The following is a 20,956-nucleotide window of genomic DNA, read 5'->3' on the forward strand; positions in this document are numbered from 1 at the left end:
TTAAAACACCTATTTCACTAAGAAACATCTTGAATCTGAAACTCAAAATGCTAATATATATAAGGCACTTATTTATACATCAGCCAACGTCAGTCCTGGTGAGGCTCAACCAAGACAGTAGGATGGATTCTTTTGTGCCTGAACAACCAAAAGTGAAATAACGGCTGTAAATTGTAATGAAAATGTTCATGCTTGAGTGTGATTGTCAGACGGTAATGGGTTAGAAACTAGTGAATGTAGTTCACTGTGGTTGTTGTCCTAAACTGAGGATTTCTCTTCTCCTTGTAGCAATGCCATGGGATTGACTGAGGCAGTCTCAGTGTTGCCCTGCACAGGCTGAGGCAAGTCTCAAATTTTCCTCTTTATTTTGTGTACTCGAGGGGCCTCACAGCCTTGTGGCTGTTGGATACAGGTGTCCCCAAACTTGCAGCAAGTTTGGTGATGGCCCCCATTTTGTTTAATTCAGGGGGTTTCACCTAACTAACTGTCATAAGTAATTTTGGTTAACAAGTGAGACTTACACCAGACTTGGATATGAAATAACAATTCTGGCTTAATTTCAACCTGCTATTGCTTACCACAGTAAATACGTTCAAACTGGTAATCTTGTCAATGCTTTAACTTTTCAATGAGACTGCTGTGGTACAATTGCTTGCTGATCTGTGCAAACAACCATAATTTCATTTCCCCCACAAAAAAATAGGATCGATATACATTTTCATTTAATTACCATATCATTAAAGACCTGTATACAACTCCAACTCCTGTGGAACGCCAAAAGGCCTGAGTGCATTTGTCCAAACAATGGATGTCAATGGGGTCAATCTGGTTAGGTTACCCACATATTTCAACACAAATATATTTTGGTTCCTGTAGAAGAAAGTCATACAGGTTTGTAATGACATGAGGATTAGTAAAAGAAGTTTAATTTCCGGCAGAACTATCCCTTTAACCTGAGTGTATTTTCCACCCTGTTAAGTAGTTGCAATTTAAGGCACACACCTTTCATCTCTTTTTGGATAAAGAATTTTAGAAGTGCATTGTTATTTACCTAACATTGTTGTTTTTAACCCTACAGGCAGATTATCTGTAAGGCTTTGCTTGTTAGTGCATTATTGTTTATATCTTGTTCATTTGTGTAATTTGAAAGGTAAGTTGGATCATGGTAGTTGGTATCTTATATATTGTCCTGTGGCATGTGCAAGTTAAAAATAACTATAATAATTGTCTTATACAGCACTCCAGATTAATAAAAATAAATGTAGTTCTAAAGAGTAATGTGTTGAAATTGTTTTTATGAAACATGTTTACAAATTCTTGTTTGGGGTGGCAGCTCAGAATATCTTCCAATGATGTGTTCTACAGATGGAGGTGCAAGTTTATTTGCATTACTTGGGGATGTGCGCTACGACTAATTTGACAGTCGTTTAAACGAAGGTTTTGTAACCGTGTAGTCGACTAGTCTAAAACTAAGAGTGGACCAGAAGGCGGTCCACAAACTTTGCGTAGGGCCTATGTAGGCCTAATACACTTTTTAAAACGTAGGCTATTAATCAAACTGTTCATATCCAATATTAAATGTCACTAATACAAGCGTGTGTCCCACTTTTCTTACCTTATGAACATTAATATTTCTACATTTGCTGATATGCCAACCCTGACTGGATCATTTTAGCGGCTGTAAGAAGTGACGCGTTTGTTTAATAAGCAGTTGTTTGCTTTGGCTGGTCTGTGCCTGGCCTTATTATATGTAGCTTATACAATATTCTTTTAGTTTTTTCCTTTTAGTCTGTTTTTTGGACTCAAAGTTCAATTAAATGCGTCTATAACACAGAAATGTATAGAACAGGCTAAACACTCAAGTCCACATGTGATTAATGTTAATATTATTTTACATGTTCTTGAGGAAACGCAAGCAATATTCTCAGATGAAAGTCAGCTCGATGTTTGTGAGGAAACACAGATAAGATTGCTAAGTGATCATGTTTATTCATGCAACATTTTTGTGAGAAAGATTTCTTCAAAGAAATTTCTGTGGATCTAAAAGCAGAGACATTCTCATCTCAGTTTTATTTAGTGTGCTCAAGATGCATTCATCTTATTTACTGTTAATTCTGCCATCAAATAATGTCAATCTGTCTTTAAAGCATTTTAAATATCAAAATGTATCAATTGTTTACATAACTGTGTTTGCGTTAGATTATCTACCTTTTCGTTTTGCTTGCATTCCGCACTTCCGTCTGGATTATCCGCAGGGGGGCAATGGTCACGCATGGGTCCAGTACAATTATTATGACCCTTTGATATGACATAATTTGTGTAAAACCTGCCTGTTTTCCTCAAACACCCCCACAACTCGTCTTTCAAGTGGTCATTTCTACACGTGCTGCAATTGGGACGAAGGAAACGCATGCTAGATCTGAACTCAAATTTAAACGTTTAATTTCTGATACACTTTTAAAGACTATTAATAAAAGAAATCAAACATGTTGTTTATGTAATTTAAAAGGTTTTTAAACGCACACAAAAAGTTATTTAAATTACTTTCATTTTAATGTGTCGTGTAATAGACTTGTTTTCTATGTGGACTAGTTTACCGTGTAAACAACTTGTCGATGAGTCTCGCACATCCCCTCTTATGATCGTGTTTATGATGGATTTGCATGATCCCTAGTTTACCTTTGATATCCATACACAGAGGGGTCTAATATAAATGTGGTTAAGCATCTATTCAAGCATACTGTGAGCTATTTGTTGCTCTTTTCATCGTGTTTTTAGCCTATAAGCGTTTATTGTTCGGTTATCCTTGGATTTTATCAAAATGTCAGAAGCCAGTTTACATGTTAGATTTATGATCTACATTTTATTGTGCTCGCATCATTTAAAGGAGTTGGGGTTTTGCACTGCACCTTTATCAAGGATCTGTCACTGTAAATAAACTACTAAAAGTGTGAAGCCTTCACATCAGTCCCCAGCTGTTTGGTGTATATTCATGTTTATATCTGCTTGTTCACATTTACAGTGTTCTTTATGCATGGGGTAAATAACACAAAAAAATGTGAACGTTCCACTTTTGATGGGTAGCGGTTTGGTTAAAAGCAAGATCTTTGCTTTTCCTACTGTGGTTTTTGTCTAGGTTTTCCCCTCCTACTCTGAACTGACATAACTCCATTGTTTAAATTTTTGTCTGTTAGTATTAAAATTTGCCTGTCAATTTTTTTTGTTTTTTTACTTGCCAGTAGAGTGCAGCACAAACAAAGTAAAAACATGTTTTGACAAAAACAAAAGTGCAGTGTGGTTCTTTTGTATATAATGTTTTTCATTTTGGTGCTTCAGACAATCTGAAATGGATTCATAACAAAATATCAAGTACAAATCTATAAAAATATGAAATGTTGTTTTTCCCTTGATGAGAAAATAATGTGTGCATGGAAACGTTTCCAGGTATATGTACTTTAACTTGCAATCAAGTTTTATTTTCCATTCTAAAGGATTGTACACTTAGATTGGATCATTTTGCAGACAAGACATTCAGCCAAAGTGACTTAGACCATTAAATGCATTGCACATTTATTTTAAGGTGCCAACCATAAGAGTGCACTAGCAAATCAATATACTTTTTATGTAGCTTTTAAACTAAAGATTTTAGGTCTAATCAAATTGTTTTTATAAGTCACTTGTATTGTTGGATTAAAATAAGTTTTAACAGTGTAGTGTATAAAGCTACGTGTTTGCATAAAGAATTGTGAGATGTAGGTCTAGTGGGTTAAACCACTGAACTGGTAAATCAAAGGTTGCTGGTTCAATCCCAGCAGCCACCACCAATGTGTCCTTGAGCAAGACACTTTACTCCACGTTGCTCCAGGGGGATTGTCCCTGTAATAAGTGCACTGTAAGTCGCTTTGGATAAAAGCGTCTGCCAAATGACTAAATTATAAAGAATTGAAGCGAACGATAAAAGAAAAGCATAGTTTAAAGTTAGACAGGAAACTTGAAAGTAAGTGAGTGTGAAACTGGTGTGGCTTCGGTTGTTTCTTTAAGGTTGTGGTGAGCTCTACAGATTGAGTGGAGGCTGATTTCACCGGAGAGATAAAACTTATTTTTTATGAGTGATTTGGTGCCTTTTGATGGTACAACCAGGTGTCCCTCACTTACTGAGCGGAAATTGCGGAAGAGATGTACATTGTATCCGTTGGAGAAAGACCAGTTGGAAGTGGGCTTCGATTCCATCAACACGACTATTGTGTGCGTCTGATGAATTTCCTGTGTTTGTAGGTAGAGCTCTCTGCTCGTGTACACTAGCGGAAGCAGACTGAACATCTGTGTACTAAAAGCGAGGTATTAAACTTTTTAACACACCATGAGAGCCTGCTTGTTTCTTGGATTTTTATTGAAGCAGATTTTTGGTAAGTTAACTTTAAACTTTTGTTTAGCATGTGGTTTTAAATGTTAAATGAGTTCAGACTGCAATAATAAACCTTTAGAATATGAAATGCATTCTAAAAGCAAAACAGTTTCTCGATTTGTACATGGGTACAATACCTGATGCTTTTATAAACATTGTGATGACACAAAACTGGTTTCCTTATGAAACACTAAACTTTTTTCAGTAATAACCAAAGTTTTTTTTCTGTTGCATCTACATTTTCAGTTGGCTCAGTTTGATGTGTACATTTTACAAAGGCCTGTTGAAAAGACTGTTGCCACAAGTGATACATTTTTATAACCTCAATTGAGCCCCTTTAAATGTTTATGTTAACAGTAACTAGCAAAGCCTTTTTACAGTGTATATGCAACAATTCAAACATTGGTAATAGAGCTTGATATAAATATGTTGCTATTGATACATACAGTACAAACAATAACAACAGTCCTTCATTGTTTAAAGACCTTTCAGCATCTCAAGATTTTCAATACATTGAAAGGCTTGAGGGGGAATCGCTGGATATTGTTTTTACAGCACAACAAAGAAACTCAAGACCATCACTTCTGTACCTAAGAAGCTTCGCTCATTCAGAAGTTTTGAACATCTCTGAAAATATAGACAAGAAGCCAGATATTGATGGACGTATCAGAATCTCTGCATACCTGAACTCGGGCACTGTTAATGTGACTCTGTCAAATTTAAAATACAAAGATACAGGACTTTACGTCTGTGAATTCCTCTCAGAAAATCAACATGCGCAGACATTGGCTAACAGGAACATCCTACTACTTGTGAAGGTAGCAGGTTAGTGATGTGTTGATGAAAGAAATGCATTTCTGTACCTGTTTAACAACACATTAATTCAGTGTTTGTGGCTGTTGTTAATATCATTGGTCAAAATATTTAGAAAGCAACAACTCTTCCCAGACACGCATAAAACAAAAACACAGGAAAGAAATAAGCATTTGTACCAGGAGTATACCATTATTTAGGTGTTTCTAACATCGCTGATTGAGTGAAAATATATTGTCATAAATTAAACTGTTTTATATTAAAAAAAAGTCTGATTTCTTCACTACGATTGTTTAGGTGAGCTACGCTCTTGTGACAGACATTCTTGGGTGATCTACATCGTGTCAATATTGACATATTTGCTTCTGCTCGCAGCCATCGCATTCACTGTGGTACATTACGTATGTATAATTCTCAAAACTGAACACTTCATTTAACATCCAACAACACATGAAGAGCTCATTTGGAAAAACAGATAACTCGATATAAAAAAAAAACAGTGCTTTCCAATTAATATCAATAAAACTGCACTTGAGTTGTTTTGATTAAGTCATAATAAAACAATAAAACTAAAACATCATAAATAAATGTAAATAAACTCTTCATTAGGATTTCATTAAACTCTTCTTACAGGAGCCTAACCAATTTAGTGCTTTGCACACAATGCATTTGGTCTGAAGTGGTTCTACAGTAACATTTCATTTTCCTTAGAAAAAGCTGCATAAGCGACAAGAGTCTCAGCATTCAATTCCAATTTACGAAGACATGGCAAGAAATAGTAACACTGCAGACCTCCATCAGGTCCCTGAAACAGCTGTTCCAGACTGGACCAACAATAATCAGAATATGCTGGAGAATTACTATTCCTCACCTCAGAGTAAAGAATGAACCCTAAAATACTGACATTAATTTGATTGTAATCGTGGTTCTCGTAGCTATTGTATTATTGTGTCTACACACTGTGATATGAGGTGTAATACACAAGTACTGTAACTGATTAAAATGATTCTGTCATAGTAGATTTCATGAAATCAATTGAATAAACTTTACTTTTTACAATTGTGTTCTTGTCTTTTTACCAAAGTTTAAATTCAAATTATCTAAAAATTATTGAGTTCATCTTAATTTTCGTGGTTTCCATCGTTCACTAGAGTGGTGCTAGTTCTTAGGTTATGGGAGAGATCATGCTCTTGATGTTTTTTTAACGGTAATGGTGCTGATGCCAGTACTGAGACAACTCTCCGCTTATATGTTGTAAACAATAATAAATGTTAAATTGAAGTTATAAAAGATCAAGAAGATAACTCCAATGCTCAAATTAGTATTACTCCTATTAATCATGTGTCATGTGCTTAGATAATTTTACTTATTCATGGAATATTGATTTAAAGATATGCTTTAAATTACTTAAAGATGGCAACAATATTACAAAAATATTTTTAAGTAAATATCAAAGTTATTTTTTTCAAAAAAACATTTGTTTGGTTATGACTTTGGTTAAGGATCAAATGAACAATCAAATGAAATTCATGAAAAAGAAAACAAATACATAAAATGTCAAAAGCATTACACTAAACTACGAAACATTTAACTAAAATGAACATAAAAACTCAAATTTTAGAAAAAAGTAAAAACTAATTACAAAATTATAATAACTGCTTGTGCCTGGTCACTAATTTCAGTTTTAACAAATCATACCACAAACTGACGTAGATTTGTGAGGGTTTGTTTACACGAGGCGTTTAATGCTGGTATGCAAGCTCTTTTAGGTAGAATACATATTTTGCACTGCGAATATGTGTTTTCCTGTGTCTTTGATGTGTTTGTGATTACACACGTAAAACTGCAAATACTAAAGTGTTGGTAAAAATTACGCATTCTATCTAAAAGCTAATTTTGCCACGTTACACTGCTGCCAATAAATAATCACACCATATTCATTACAACCAAGAACAAAAATGCTTTTATTAATTGTTTGAAAGAAGCTCCATAGTTCAAAACATTTTTTCGGTGCATGTCATCAACAATCACATTCTATGAGGAGAAATAGAGAGAAAGAGAAAAAACATTAAAAGCCACTGACTTCTTAAAATCTCAGTACAGACATGTTTCTTAACATTTAAAATCAAAAGGCAAAAGCAACCCAATATTTCCGCCCACACTCATTCAAGTCGCACACACACACACACGCACGCATAAAGAACACAGACAACCTTGAAAGTCATGGGCTACAATAAACCCCCACAGTGCTTCAGAATGAGACGCTCATTGGTTTAGGAATACACAGCATGGAGATGTACTTTTATGAAAGATAGATGAAAAATGGGAAATAAGATGGGGTCAATGGGGGAAGGAAACGACAGCGTCAATTAAAGGACACCCGGAAAATAGTTCCTCTGATCCCAGTGAGAGACTGGTCACAGAAGCAATAAGAAACCCACCCCCCCTTGTGCATAGATCATGATCTTTATAAACCAGCCTTTTCTGTTTAAATCGATCAAATTGATACAGAAACCATGCCCCCCAACCCACTTTTTCTACATTTTCATTATGTAATACCCGCCACAAGAGACAGAACGACAAAGAGGAAAGAAATAGTAATGCACAATGGTCCTGATTTCAACAGGAAGGGACCTCATGTTAAGAAAATACAATAAAGATTAAAACATACAGCACTTGTATGTTCTTTCACTGTCTTGTGAACAATCAAAATCATTGATCATTTTGTTTAAAATGTAAAGCAATTTCAATATATAGATTTATTTATAAAGCACTCCATTTTTTAAAGTTCATTATTTGGTAAATATGTAACTGCTACGGATTTAGAAACAAAAGGTATTTTTCTTCTTCTGAAATCCATAACCTTCAGTGCTTTTTTTTCTGTTATCCTCTTTCTCTAAACACGAACATTAAATGGCGTGGAGTTGGTACTCTGGAACCCTTGCCTTCCTGAGACATGATCCACTTTTTGTGTGTGCAAGATAGTGAACAATTATGTCTTCTTTTTTAACAAAGGAAATGTTTTAGCTTTCAAAAAAAGTACAGGCTTTGATCATCTATGAAGTAACATTGCCAACATAAGTTTAAAAAAAACACGACAACACTGATCAATCCCAGAGTTCTGCAAGTAGCACAATAATCTTCATTTCTTAAAGTGTTTTTGTTATTCATCTGATGGAAGTATATGTCCTTTAGGATTGTTATTTTCTCTTCCTTGAACTTCAGAAAAAACATGAAATGCTTGTAAACTGTTGGTGGCCTTGCACAAAGATAGTGAACTTAAGTAGAACAGAAACAAAAAAAATCAAAGCAAACCAGAAAGGTAGGCACCTCTGAAATGAGTCTTGTAAGAAACTCTTCTTCAGATGTCTATCCAGCTCTCCATGGAGAGTTACAAGTCCCTCTACTTCAAACTATGGCCACAGTTCTTCGAAAAGATTTTATATTTATGTAACTTTTTTTGTTAGCATTTTGCATTTTTTCTGTTTATAATCTGAAAACAAAAATGGTGCAATACTCATAATAATCCATTCTTTATCATGGAATATTCCACAATAAAAGCCACTATAAGGTAGATAATCGTATTACAGATAAAAAAACACACTTGTTATTTTTCTCAATAAGTCCTTGAGTAAACATTAACACATGAATTGTCACCTTGTCCCCTTAGTACTTTAATATCATGTTGTACGATTAGCTGAATGAGGGGAAGCAGACACTCAGTGCAACTCTAATAACAAAGCTAATAACAAATACAATAACAATACACATTCTAATATATTTTTGACTAGCCAACAAAAAAGACATAAACCTCTAAAATGCTTCAAATGAAACAAAGGCGCAAACAATTTCACTGTATTCACAAGCATACATTGGTTTCAACTTTTCGTCACCCGTCCATTCATTTGTCATACAGTACACGCAATCTTGTGCAAACACACACACACACACACACACACACAACCGATGTCATTTTGCGTTTTTTTTTTACTTTTTTAATTTTTTGCGTTTTTTTATATTTTTTTCGTTCAATTTGAACCGATGTTATCAAAAAGCTTGGAAGTGTATGAATGACAAAATTATTACAAAAATTTCACATTACATTATTGGCGCTTCTTTTGATTCAAGTATTTGTCTCTTTTCATTTGTATAATTTTGATATGTTTATGCTTTTTATCATCTAGGTAATTCATGGAGAAAAGGGAATGGGGAGTTATTGGGCCTGAAATACCAACTAAAGGTACATGGAAAAGATCACCAGTTATATACATACACAGGATTTCAGATGTACATGTATATCAACCAGCATGTGCATATTCTAGCCAGGGCCCACTTGTACTTTAGAGCTCAACAGGCCCTTTTATTTTGTATGTATGAAGCAGCCTTCATTTCTACACCACTTGCATTTGAGCCTCTTTCGTAGAGTTGGGGTACATTAGTCCAACATACAAAGACCCAGTATGCCCACAGCGGAGGACTGGGCACTTGTTGGCTAGCTGGCTAACGTGCCAGTCATTCCTCTGAATTTCAACATGTTTTGGACGTTTTTTTCTTTCTGTGGTCTCGAGTACAGCTTAGAGAAAGGCAGTTAAAAATATATATATAGATATATATATATATATCTTCAAAAACAGGCAATAGTGATTGTTGCTAGTGTCACTCGAGTTTGAAGTCAACACAAATATCTTCCAGAAAGGGATTTTCGTCTTAAGACTTGGTATCAACTGGCATGTGCCACAGGCCGCCTGATACGAAAGGTCCCTAAGGACTCGGACCTGTAAGAACAAAAACGAAATGAAAGAAAAATCTGCACCATTCCCTTAGCATTGGGTCAGGACAGAATTTAATACCATCAATACAGCAACCCCAGAGTCATCTGTACGCCCCAATCGGGCGTCAAAGGCTTGCAAAGAGAAGCACTTCAGTCAAGAGTGTACTAGAGAATTAAAGTTACCTATTTTGTTTTATAATGAGACAAACCCTTTTTTTGGTTTAAAAAAAGATGTACCCAATGTGAACCATCTACAGTGCACCTAAACATTCTGGATTCCCTGTTTAATTCTCAGCAGTCCTCCCAGGCGTACGCCCAGGACAAGGTGCTACCCGTCTGACTTGGTGCCAACTTGCGTTCTACCTCTCCATCTCCATGTGCTCTTCATAAAGCCAACTATTCATAAAGTCTACGTTAAAAATGCTCGAAAGGAGTCCCGGTCCGATTAAAGCTAAGTTAAGATCGACAGCAGGGAGTTCCTTTCGATTCTCCTCCTGTCCACCTTCTCCAAGCCAAGCATTCAGAGCGCGTTTAAAGCCCCGCCCACTTTTTAAAGAGAAATCGGTTCGGGGTTCTCTGAGGTTGCCCTGAGACTGCATGTAAGAGATCATTCAGAGAGTAAACAGTGAGGGCCTGATCCGATCTGTTGGAAACGAGTGGGCTGGTTTCTTACCGCAGGCCACACCGTGAGGAAGCTGCCTGCTCCGAATGAACTGGTGAAGAGTGGGCTTGGAGAGAACTACAGTTTATAGCTAAAGGCTTTGAACGGCGCTTCTCGGTCGGTCTTTGCATAGAAGGAGAGAGCCGAGTCTCCGTTATCGTTTGCTTTTATTACTGCGAGAAGAGGCGACCAGGTAAAGTAGTGTACCCTGCCTGCCCTTTGTCATAAGCACCAGTGTGAATGTGGCCTAGCAGGGCTGAAACAGAGAAGAAAAGTGCAGAGGAGAAGCTACGATGGAGAAGCAGAAGTCAAACTGAGCACCACTCGCGCTTGAGCCTACACTTTCGTTATGTCTGCCCTCAAAACGCGACCCCCGTCGTAAGCCATTCTCTCATTTACACTGAGTGATTCTGCATATGCGCAGCAAGAGGGGCTGGTGAGAGCAGCTACCATAGAGACCACTGCATTGACACACAAACAAACGAACAAACAAAAAAAAGCGCAAAATAACAATAACATCAACAGCAACGACGATAACAAACAGCAATGTGTTGACCACAAAAATAACAACACTGGCAATTCCAGGAGGGAAAAACCCAATCGGTACATAAAACCAACCTGTCCACTTCCAGCTAAAGTGATCTTTGCATGAGAGGGAGGAGTTTATGAGAGTGAAGTGGAGACGAGGTTGTGTGCTGGCGCAGTAGTACGTACTGATTGGCCAGGTCTAAAGGAGCCGCTGCTCTGGCCCAGGCCGAGCATACGAGTGGCAGGTCCGTTCTGGCATCTGGTGCGCCGGCCTGGCACAGCGGGTCAAAGTCAGAGCGTGGGCACCGGAGGCGCCACAGCAGATAGGCACTCAATGGCCACACTTATCATACAGGTAGGCGGGGCCACCAGGGCGGCGGGCCCCACAGAATCCATTAGAAATATTACAACACGTCTAGTTCCAGACGAAAAGGCTAATGATTTTGGAGTACTGTAACAGTGATATTTACTTTGATATATATCTCGAAGAAGAAAAAACACGCCGAGCGCTTCAGTCTTTTTCCTCGTCGGACATCCTGTCGTTTTGCTACCGTTTTTGAAATGTCCCATTTCGAAGTCCGTGGAAAGACAAGAAAATAATCGTCGAAATCCATTTAGAGTTCAGCGTGGAGATTGCTTTTCATCGTTGCTTTTTTTTGTCAGTTTCACACATCCATGTGTAATTTTTTGTTGGCATTGAAGTCGGAGCTTGAAGCTCCTGCTAAGTGCTATGAATAATCCACCCCTTTCAAAACCAGTCTTTTTTCCATACTTTTGTACCAAATACAACAAAAAAATGCACTTTGTCTACTGGGTTACGAGAAACACCTCCTATTTGGTTTGAATCCCCTGTGCCCCTGTAGTCACACTGTCCTTGAGTGTGTAGAGGAAGTGCTCGTGAACGTTTCATCACCATTGGGCTGAGAAGAAGCTTAGCTTCTGTCGAGTCTTTGATTTGCCCGAAAAACGAGCTTCTACCGTCAGCAAAAGCACTGCGCAAAGATGGACGGAAGAGTCTGTGGCGTATATTGCACGTCGGACAAACAACAATGAGGGCTTATGTTCTCGCCAGGCCTAAAAGACTGAGGTCATTGAGGAAAATTCAAGAGAGAAAGTAGTGCATCGATTCCACGCGGCACACCGTTTCCGTGAGCAGTGGTTTATATCTTAAGCACGGCTGTCCTCTCAGCGTAAGAAATGCCTCAAATGTGCAGAGGGGCCACGTACTGTACCTGTCTGTCCTTTACAGAATAACGAGGACAGGAAGGCAACTGAGGGAAACAGGAAGGACAAATATATGCTGTGGCTTGTGTGAGATGGATCGCACGGCGGTCCGTTTTCGCTCGGCTGGCTCAGAAATGAGAAAATGTGCAATTCTCCGATGAGTTTCTTCATTTAGTCTCTGGTACCAGTGGAGTGGGGACCGATCAGCAGTTAAGGCTAAAGTTTAGTGCTGTTAAATAATCCGTACAATCCAAACGACAACTGAAAAAGCCATGGATCCAGTCCAAGAAAGGGTTGTTTGGAATGATGCACGTGTCATCAGGAGTGGTGATATGCTGTGATTGGGCTGATGGGATGTGCTCGTGCCAGAGGAATTTTAAAAAATGGCAGCTTGTCTCATCAGTTGTAGTAAAATACGCTTTCAAACTGGTATCAGTCATTAGAGAAAAGTCTTGGTAAAGGTTCACACTTCTTTTCTTTTAGTCACTGTTCTTCTTAAGAAGTCTATAGAATACTGTAACCCAAGCCTTGTGATCAAAATAACACAGATAAAACGACGCAAAACAAACAAACAAACAAAAAGAAGCGGAAGAAGGTCAGCAGCCTCTACGCGAGTGTCTCTTGGTTCACAGTTCCACTGACGCTGATTATCGCCAAATGATTTGCTTGGTTTTTGCTCGTGAAGTTTTTCCGGTTTTCGCTTCTTCTGAGTGCTTGGCACTCTCACATGGACTCTCCGCTCAGCAGGTCTCCAGGAAGCAGTGTGTTGATTTGGGTGGGGCTGCCGACCACCCTGCCATCATCGGCGTTGGGTGGCCCCCACAGGCTCGAGTACTGCTGCACGCCACCCCACAGCAGCTCGTTGTTCGCCTTGCCGCCGGATCCCGTGCCGCCGGATCCTCCCAGGCTGCTGTTCCAGTGGCCGATGGGGTGGGTGGCCCCCGTCCCTCCGCCACCCAGCCGCGTTTGATTGGTGCCAGGGTTGGCCTGCCAGCTGGTGGTGGGCGTGAGGGACTGACCCTGTGCAAAGAAGCGGTTCACCTCCTCCTCTCCAGCGAACTCAGCCAAGATAGTGGTGTTTCCCAGAACACACCTGAAAAGCAAAAATGGAAATGATGTCGATCACGATCGTTTGCGGATGATCAATCTTTATAGAGAAAGGGAAATGTATACGTACATGTGGAGGGATTTCTGGGCTTTGGCAGCTTCCTCTTTAGAACTGTAGCGCACAACTGCATTGCCCTGCGTCAGGTTGAGATGGAATGTGATAAGTGGGCCATGCTGCATGCACAGTGTCCGCAGTGTCGAACCATCGATCTAAACGTCACAAAAGCAGACAGCAGAGATATAATAACAGTGCATGGTTAACATTCAAATAAACTCAACAGACTGCCATGATGATACCTGTGGGGTGAGGTTTCTCAGGACCAACCAGCTAGTGCTTCTGTTGGAGCTATCTGTACTCCATGTGGTTCCTACTAGAATATACATAAAAAGACTCAGTAACACTTTACAATAAGGTTGTATTTGTTATCATTAGTAAATGCAGTTGCTAACATGAACTAACAATGCATTTATTAGCATTTCTTAATTTTTGTTAATATTGGAAGGATCCATATAATTAAAATCAGTTCTTGGCCACCATGGACTTCCATAGTAGGAAAAATGACAATGGTAGTCAAAAGTGCCCCAGAACTGTGTGCTGTCCTACATTCTTACATTTACATTTATTCATTTGGCAGACGCTCCAAAGCGATTTACAAGCAGGAGACCATATAAACATTTTGTCAACACGCTAAACAGTAACATTAGTTTACAAGGCCATGCCACTTGTAAACTATATTGTAAAAAACAAATTTTCAATAGTTCAACCGAACAAAAATACAAGGAATTTTCCTACTATGGGAGACAATGGTGGCCAAGAACTGTTTGGTTATAAGCATTCTTCCAAATATATTTCTGTGTGTTCATCAGAACAAAGACATTTCTACAGATTTGGAACAACTCGAGACTAAATAATGACCGAATTTTCATTTTCGGTGGAACTGTTCCTTTAACTAATGCTTACAAACTCAGACTGACCAAAAGATGTTCATTGCAACAATAACATTTTTATTTCTAGTTGAAAATTTCTACACATTTTTCTACTGCTGATAAAATCTGCAATTTACACCCACAAAGCTTCAGTTAAATGCATGAAGGATGTGTAACTGAACAACAGCGTAGGACTGCTGACTACCACACAACATATGTGAGACAGAAACCACAACACTGCATCCGCTACAGCACCAGAACCTGCAACTCCAATCATGTCATCCTCATCTGACCTCAACGATTTGAAAGCGTTCACACCCATGCGAAAGAAAACTGACAATTCAACTGCCGTTTCTACACGCCCACACCCAACCCCAACAATAGCTTAACATTCACATGCTTTAACTGCACTAAAGAGAGATAATGGGCACCTGAGGAGTACGAGCTGCTCCATCCAGCCACCAGGCCCAGAGTGTTTCCGCCCCACGTAGATGATGGTTTGTTGTTGGTCAGGCCCGGAGGCGGCCGAGTGGGAGCTGCCGTGTTCCGGGGTCCTTGAGGGACTTTCCAAAGCTCGTGAGAGAGAGAAGCTTGGGAGTGTGAGATGGGCCCCGGGGACCAAGTGGACTTCATGTCAGACAGCTTGCCTGTAGATCGATAACATTAAATGTGTGAAAAGACGAATCATATATCCTGTGTCTAATTCTGAGAATTAGACAAACCAAGAGGTGAAAGCTGCTATAGACACTGAAGCATCACTGCAGACAGGAGAGAGTGGGGCTCATACTTTAGAATAATGAACACAGCCCTTCACTACAAAACCACATAGTCGGTGACCATGCTGCACACAAGGACAGTGTCTGACTAACACCACCGAGGGACAGAGCTCTCTATCGGGGAACCCAACCACTGTTTCAGGTCCTGTAGACTGATCTAGAACAGCAGGTGTGTGACAGGGAGGGTTGAGGGCACAAGGGGATTCTGGGAGTTGTACCTGTGTTGTCTGCCTCTGGGGAGGACAGACCGAAAGAGCTAGTAACTGGCCAATCGCTGGAGGGAGGCGGAGCCTCGCTCTGTGAGGAGGTTGGAGTAGAACCTACGATGTGTCCCGAACAAAGTAGGCAAGAATCCAAGTGGAGATTAGAAATATAACGAAAGGAATAGGGGTATTATCTTAAACTAAATAATATTAGCCTATATAAAGAAATTATATTGTCTCAAATTATTTCTGTGCAAAACGATATATTTTAAACAATTAGTTGATAGTGTTTCGCTTGCTCTGCAGTCTTTAAAAAAAGTAAGATGCATGTGATAGGAAGGTTAGCTGAACACAAAGCTGTCCGTCTGAATATGTCTATATTGATATTGAATATGAATATTGGGTCTTGAATATTTTAACAACAGATATTTGGGGGAATTTAAGTAGTTTTACATCTAGTGCCACTTGACAGGAATCTTGAATGCAAGTTTTCTTTGAAGGAAAAAGTAATTAGAGTTCATACCTCCACTTCTGTCTCTCAGCAGATAGCGGTTAACATCCTGAATGTTAGTATTGATGGTGGGCCCACTGGGAACACTCCCTGGGGTCACATTAGGGTCAGTCTCAGGGTCGATGTTCTGCAGTCCTTTCCAAGGCACTCCTGGACAGAACTCTGAGGGATTTCAGAAGAACCAGTTCATGTACAATTCTTTGATTTTAACAGTGGTTTTATAATATCATGACTAATCCAAAGAGATTCTAGAGATGCTGTTTAATCACCTGGAGGCCAGTTGACGTTAGTCCCGTTGGAGATCTTGTCATTGGTGTTCTTGCCCTGACCCCAGCTATCGTGAGGTGTCAGAGGGCTGGTAGGAGACTCAGAGCTCGGAAGCAGATTGTAGGGACTGTAGGAGTCATCCATTTGGGGTTTACTTGGGAGACCCAGAGGGGGACCGGCAGAGATGGCACCTATGAAATTCCACACATTTACAGTATTTTTACTGATAACAAGGCCAACATGAAATCTATTTATGAAATATTTTTTTACTTGTTGGTTCTGCTCTTTAGCAAACACAGTTCTGAAAAAAAAGATGCTGCTTTCGAGACAACTCGGGTTTCGGATTTTATGACATAAAATATCTGACTTACACTTATGTATTTGGCAGACACTTTTATCCAAAGCGACTTTCATTGCATTGTATTATACATTTGTTTCTAACTATATACAATCCCTTGGGATCGAACCTATGACCTTGGCATTGCTAGTGCCATGCTCTAACCACTGAGCCACTCACATCCAGACATCCAGACTTCCGACCAGTCAACCATGCGTCACATTCGCATGTTTACGACGTAACTATGAGACGGCGAGAGAACGTAAGAGCATTCTAGATTATCGTTATATCGTAGCTATTCAAAAGTGGGCATGTTCATAAACAGTGTCTGGATATTTTAACGCTCAAGATCATACAAATTACGTGTTGCTAAATTTTTTTACGTTTGTTTACAGTTTACATAAGCCTTCGAAGAGCTAGCCACCATCTTGTCCGTGGCGTCAAATGAAGCGTCTCGCTGTGGTTGGGGTTGATTGTTCTGCCCCGAGTTCAGAGGTCGGATAACCGACTTCGTTTGCCGCTCGAGACGTTCACTTCTGGAATTGAGGTCGGCAATACCCGTAATCCGAGTTGTCTCAAACACAGCATGACTCCCCAGTTTGTACCATGCTTGTTGTAGTTGGCCTCCATTGGAGAGGAATTGCCAGAGAGGTTCTCCATGGAGTTAGGGTGTGTCCACTGTGACAGGCGTGACTGAGGCTGAGGAGGGTCCTTCATGGACAGGCCACCCAAATCCATGCAGTTTACATTCATGTTAGGGTTTAATCCAGCTAGAAACAGACATTGAAGAATCAATGTGTGCTCAACTCCTCCGGTACGTTTCATACAGAATGTCCTCTATAAAAGCAGGATCATTCTCTTTATTTATAAAATAAATCCATGCATCTACATTTTCAATAGTTTCTAAAGCCCAAATCCCATATAACTGAGTTTTATCAGAGACATTGCTGGTACTTACACATAGGGTAGTGGGAGAAAGAGTTTGGAGAAGACTGCGGCTCTTTGGTCTGAAGGTCAGAAACGGAGAGGCTGGAGGCCTGGGGGTGGACCGGAAACGTGTCCAGAGCTGATTTGCCCACGCTAGGATGCATGCCCGGGTGAGAGGGAGGCGGCTGCTGTTGCTGCTGCTGTTTCATGAGCAGAGCCTGAGCCAACTGCCGCTGATGCTGCTGGATCTGTTGCTGCATGTTATTGATTGTACGTGCAACCTGCAGAAGAGTTGTAAATATTAAGGTTTCACAGTAGAAGATGAGCAGGAAGACTATTTTAAGGAGTACAAAGCCAAGTATAAGTATTATGACATGTAGTGGGTGTAAACTGCTCACTTGCTGCTCTTGCTGTCGAATGGGGCCAGAAACACTGCGCTGTGCCTGCAACATCTGCTGCTGAATTTGTAAACGCTGGTACGCCTGCAGAATCACACAGATAAGCTTACATTACCATGAGTGAAATTTCAAGTCTAATGAGTATAACAAATCAGTTAAACATGGCAGCATCCACAAGATGCCAAAAGATGAGCACTCACCAGTTGCAGCTGATAAAGTTGGTTCAACAGGGTCATATGTTGAGGGTTTATTGGTGAGGTTAAAAGTGCAGGGTTGAGACCAATGTTTTTTGCTGCAAACTGTAAAAGCTGTGCTTGAACCTGTAAACAGAACGGTAAGAGTTTAGCAAGACATTAACGCAACTAATTAGAATTAACGCAACTTTATTGTTTGCGGGTGTAGATGCAAATATATAGCAAATATAACTATTGTTACAGTTATCTCAAATCCTGAATGTATCCGTCAAATGCATATTACAGACCTTACTGTCTGAAATCAGCGTGTCATTTTTCCAGAAATTCTTCAATATTTCTCCAGAGAGTGCACAAATTTACACTGGGAGCGCATGGCTGATACCGAAAGCTTGTCGGACATAGCAACATGAACGAAGGGGGGTGGGGTTTTGCGAAGGGTCACTTGACAGATAACGTCACTCTCGAAGAAAGATGCTAAACCGCTGGCGTGCGTGAGCTCACCTGAGGGCTGAGAAACTGAGGCACTTGAGCGCGTAGACTAGGCTGGGAGGAGTTGAGAGGCGGCACTGTCGGCTGGGGAGGAGGCTGCTGCTGCAGGACCCGGGCTTGTGCTGCTCCACTGCTACCAAACACTCCACTCTGCATCTACACACACGGAGATTTTACCAAATTAAGATCAATCGTCTGATTAGTCCTAGCCTTTCTATAAATATATATCACATACATAGACTCACCTGTCTGTTGTTCAAGTTTTGCATGGCGACTCCAAGGCTCTGGCCAGGGAGTGCAGCACTACCCAAAGAGAGCTTCAGGCTCGGAGAAGGCATAAAAGGTGAGGTTTGGGCATCATCTGCTAGCCCAGCATCCTAAAGAAGGAGGGATGAAAGAACAACGTCCAGCTAATTCTTTAGTCTCCTAGAAGCCATGATCTATAATTCTTCCTGTGTACATTACAGTGAGAAGCAGGTACCTTGTCCAAGAAGGGAGGACGATCTGAGGAAGAGTCTTTGGAGATGACTGAAGGTCTGCAGCCCATTGATTTATTGACAAGGCCGTTGTTGTAATCAGAGATTCCCATCCCCCGTTTATCCAGTTCGCTCTTCTTCTCCAACAGGGCGCCTATGATACAATATATTTCTGAATATATACAATCATTTGGCGAAGGAGTTTGATAGATTTGACAGGTGTTTACACCTACTCATAGCCTGATCCAAGTTCATGTTGTTGCTCTTAAGAGCCTCCTCCGCAGGGTCTCTCTGTAGGAGGAAACGAACATACACACATCTATTAAAACACAATATTGTTAAGATATATTTAGAAACTGCAGTTTATTAAACTATATAATTTTTTCTCCACAATAATATAGTAACTATAGTTGACAGGTGGAATTTGACAAAGTGCCATGGAAAATATGTAAGGACATCCCTTCCTAAATATCGCAATAAACTACATGGAGTTAAATTATATGTTTGTGAGTTACAGGCAGTACTCACAGGAAAGCCCATGTCAGTCAGCTGCTTGATCAGATGAGTCATAATCCAGCTATCATCCTGTTTGTTCGGTACTTTTCCCTTTAGAGAAAAAGAGAAACTAATCAGTTGATCCTCACTGATGCCTAAAGGAACTCTCTGTTCCTGTAGCTTTCTTTTTTTACCTTTGGTGGGCCCTTCTTGGGTGGGTTGCCCCAGGAGTTGCAGGAGGAGTTGCTCTCCTGAGATGCAGTGCTTTTCCACATGTCTCCCTCATCTTGCTCCCATTGGCTCCCAGACAGACTCATGTCCTCACCACCTCCCCAGCCTTCTTGCATAGGTTTGGGGGCTGGATGACATAATAAAGATTATTAAAAATGTCCACAGCAAACTTGCTATTGGTCTGTTACCATTCAAAAAATGTACAATCGTTTATTGCAATCTTTTCAACAATAGGGGGGCTCTGTTGTTACATGCTTTCAGGCTTAAGACTCTGATAACAGGCACCTGGGTCAGATACAGATACCAGTACTACAAAACACTAATTGTATGTGTTGTTTTAAAAAAAAAAATTGAGAGCAGAGAGCAACTATGACGTAGTTTTAATTACATTTGAAATAACGCATTAACATACGGTTTGCAGACAAATTGAATTTCGATTAAGCTTTCCATAAAACATAAGCTTCCTGCTGAATCAGACCAAGCAAACAGCTATTTTAACTGGACTGGAAACAACTGTGTGAAAGTTCAGATGGATCCCTAAAGCAATGACACACAAAAAGGACTTTGATAAGTATGTACTCTCTATACACAAGTGGATCCCAGTAATCTGTAATCTGTAATCTGTAATCTGTTTAGTTAGCAATTACAAAATGTACATGGTCATGGTTTTTTTGAGTGGTGACTTGATCTGATTTTAAATCTATATAAAAAACAGAATTCCTATGATATCATTGACAAAAAACTAACCAGGTTTGCAGGGGGCAGATCCAGGGGGTCCGTTACCTCGACCATAGACCTCAGGGCCATTATCACTCCATCTTCCACAGCCACCTGAGGGTTTACCCCATGCCGAAGTGCCATTGTCCAAACTTGCTGGAGGGGGGGCTGGTTCTCCCCATGACGGCTCAGGTTTTGAATGGATATTTGTCATGTCACCCCATCCTGCAGAGAAACACGCAGAACCCCACCTTAGAATTTCCTGACACAACTTTTCATACAGTAAATAAATTATCAAAATTTGTTTCGATGGCTGGTATTCATTTTATAACATAGTATAACGTCAATAAACTACAATTGTTATGTTACAAGATTCTGTGTCCTGACATGGAATGAGCAGGAACATTAAGTGTCCGTTTCATTCTTGGCACAGACAAGATTACAGGATGCCATGCTGAATACAGCATTGGCAGAGGGAGAGCAAAGTTTCAGACAGACA

At 39.9% G+C, this 20,956-nt stretch overlaps 2 protein-coding genes across 5 annotated transcripts in view; one reads left to right on the plus strand and one right to left on the minus strand.

Annotated features, from left to right (window-relative positions):
- Positions 1-288: 288 nt before the first annotated feature.
- LOC130425648 (uncharacterized) lies at positions 289-6,290 on the plus strand. Its single transcript, XM_056751967.1, has 4 exons — positions 289-4,406; positions 4,889-5,230; positions 5,516-5,619; positions 5,930-6,290. Exons 1-4 carry the CDS (start codon positions 4,361-4,363, stop codon positions 6,104-6,106), a joined length of 669 nt encoding a protein of 222 aa, XP_056607945.1. The 5' UTR covers positions 289-4,360; the 3' UTR covers positions 6,107-6,290.
- An 864-nt stretch (positions 6,291-7,154) lies between these two features.
- The window catches only part of tnrc6c1 (trinucleotide repeat containing adaptor 6C1), a 48,015-nt gene continuing 34,213 nt past the window's right edge, over positions 7,155-20,956 (minus strand). For 3 of the 4 annotated variants that reach the window (XM_056751814.1, XM_056751812.1, XM_056751816.1), the window contains 17 exons: positions 20,488-20,682; positions 19,704-19,867; positions 19,543-19,620; positions 19,248-19,305; positions 19,020-19,168; positions 18,784-18,915; positions 18,551-18,694; positions 18,056-18,175; positions 17,856-17,939; positions 17,489-17,738; positions 17,136-17,300; positions 16,196-16,384; positions 15,939-16,088; positions 14,868-15,083; positions 13,807-13,880; positions 13,580-13,719; positions 7,155-13,495 (listed from right to left, as the gene is read on the minus strand). In XM_056751814.1, the coding sequence (XP_056607792.1) occupies positions 13,126-13,495; positions 13,580-13,719; positions 13,807-13,880; positions 14,868-15,083; positions 15,939-16,088; positions 16,196-16,384; positions 17,136-17,300; positions 17,489-17,738; positions 17,856-17,939; positions 18,056-18,175; positions 18,551-18,694; positions 18,784-18,915; positions 19,020-19,168; positions 19,248-19,305; positions 19,543-19,620; positions 19,704-19,867; positions 20,488-20,682 (2,678 nt within the window). In that variant the 3' untranslated portion in view covers positions 7,155-13,125. The remainder of the gene's footprint in view (positions 13,496-13,579; positions 13,720-13,806; positions 13,881-14,867; positions 15,084-15,938; positions 16,089-16,195; positions 16,385-17,135; positions 17,301-17,488; positions 17,739-17,855; positions 17,940-18,055; positions 18,176-18,550; positions 18,695-18,783; positions 18,916-19,019; positions 19,169-19,247; positions 19,306-19,542; positions 19,621-19,703; positions 19,868-20,487; positions 20,683-20,956) is intronic. The other variant, XM_056751813.1, reaches the window with a different exon arrangement.

The sequence above is a fragment of the Triplophysa dalaica genome, chromosome 7 (genome assembly GCF_015846415.1).
Source record: "Triplophysa dalaica isolate WHDGS20190420 chromosome 7, ASM1584641v1, whole genome shotgun sequence".
Lineage (NCBI taxonomy): Eukaryota > Metazoa > Chordata > Actinopteri > Cypriniformes > Nemacheilidae > Triplophysa > Triplophysa dalaica.

Coding starts and splice junctions, on each gene's coding strand:
- LOC130425648 (XM_056751967.1), top strand. CDS start 4,361: ATGAGAGCCTGCTTGTTTCTTGGATTTTTATTGAAGCAGATTTTTG. Junction 4,407..4,888: donor TTTATTGAAGCAGATTTTTG/GTAAGTTAACTT, acceptor CATTGTTTAAAG/ACCTTTCAGCATCTCAAGAT. Junction 5,620..5,929: donor CATTCACTGTGGTACATTAC/GTATGTATAATT, acceptor CATTTTCCTTAG/AAAAAGCTGCATAAGCGACA.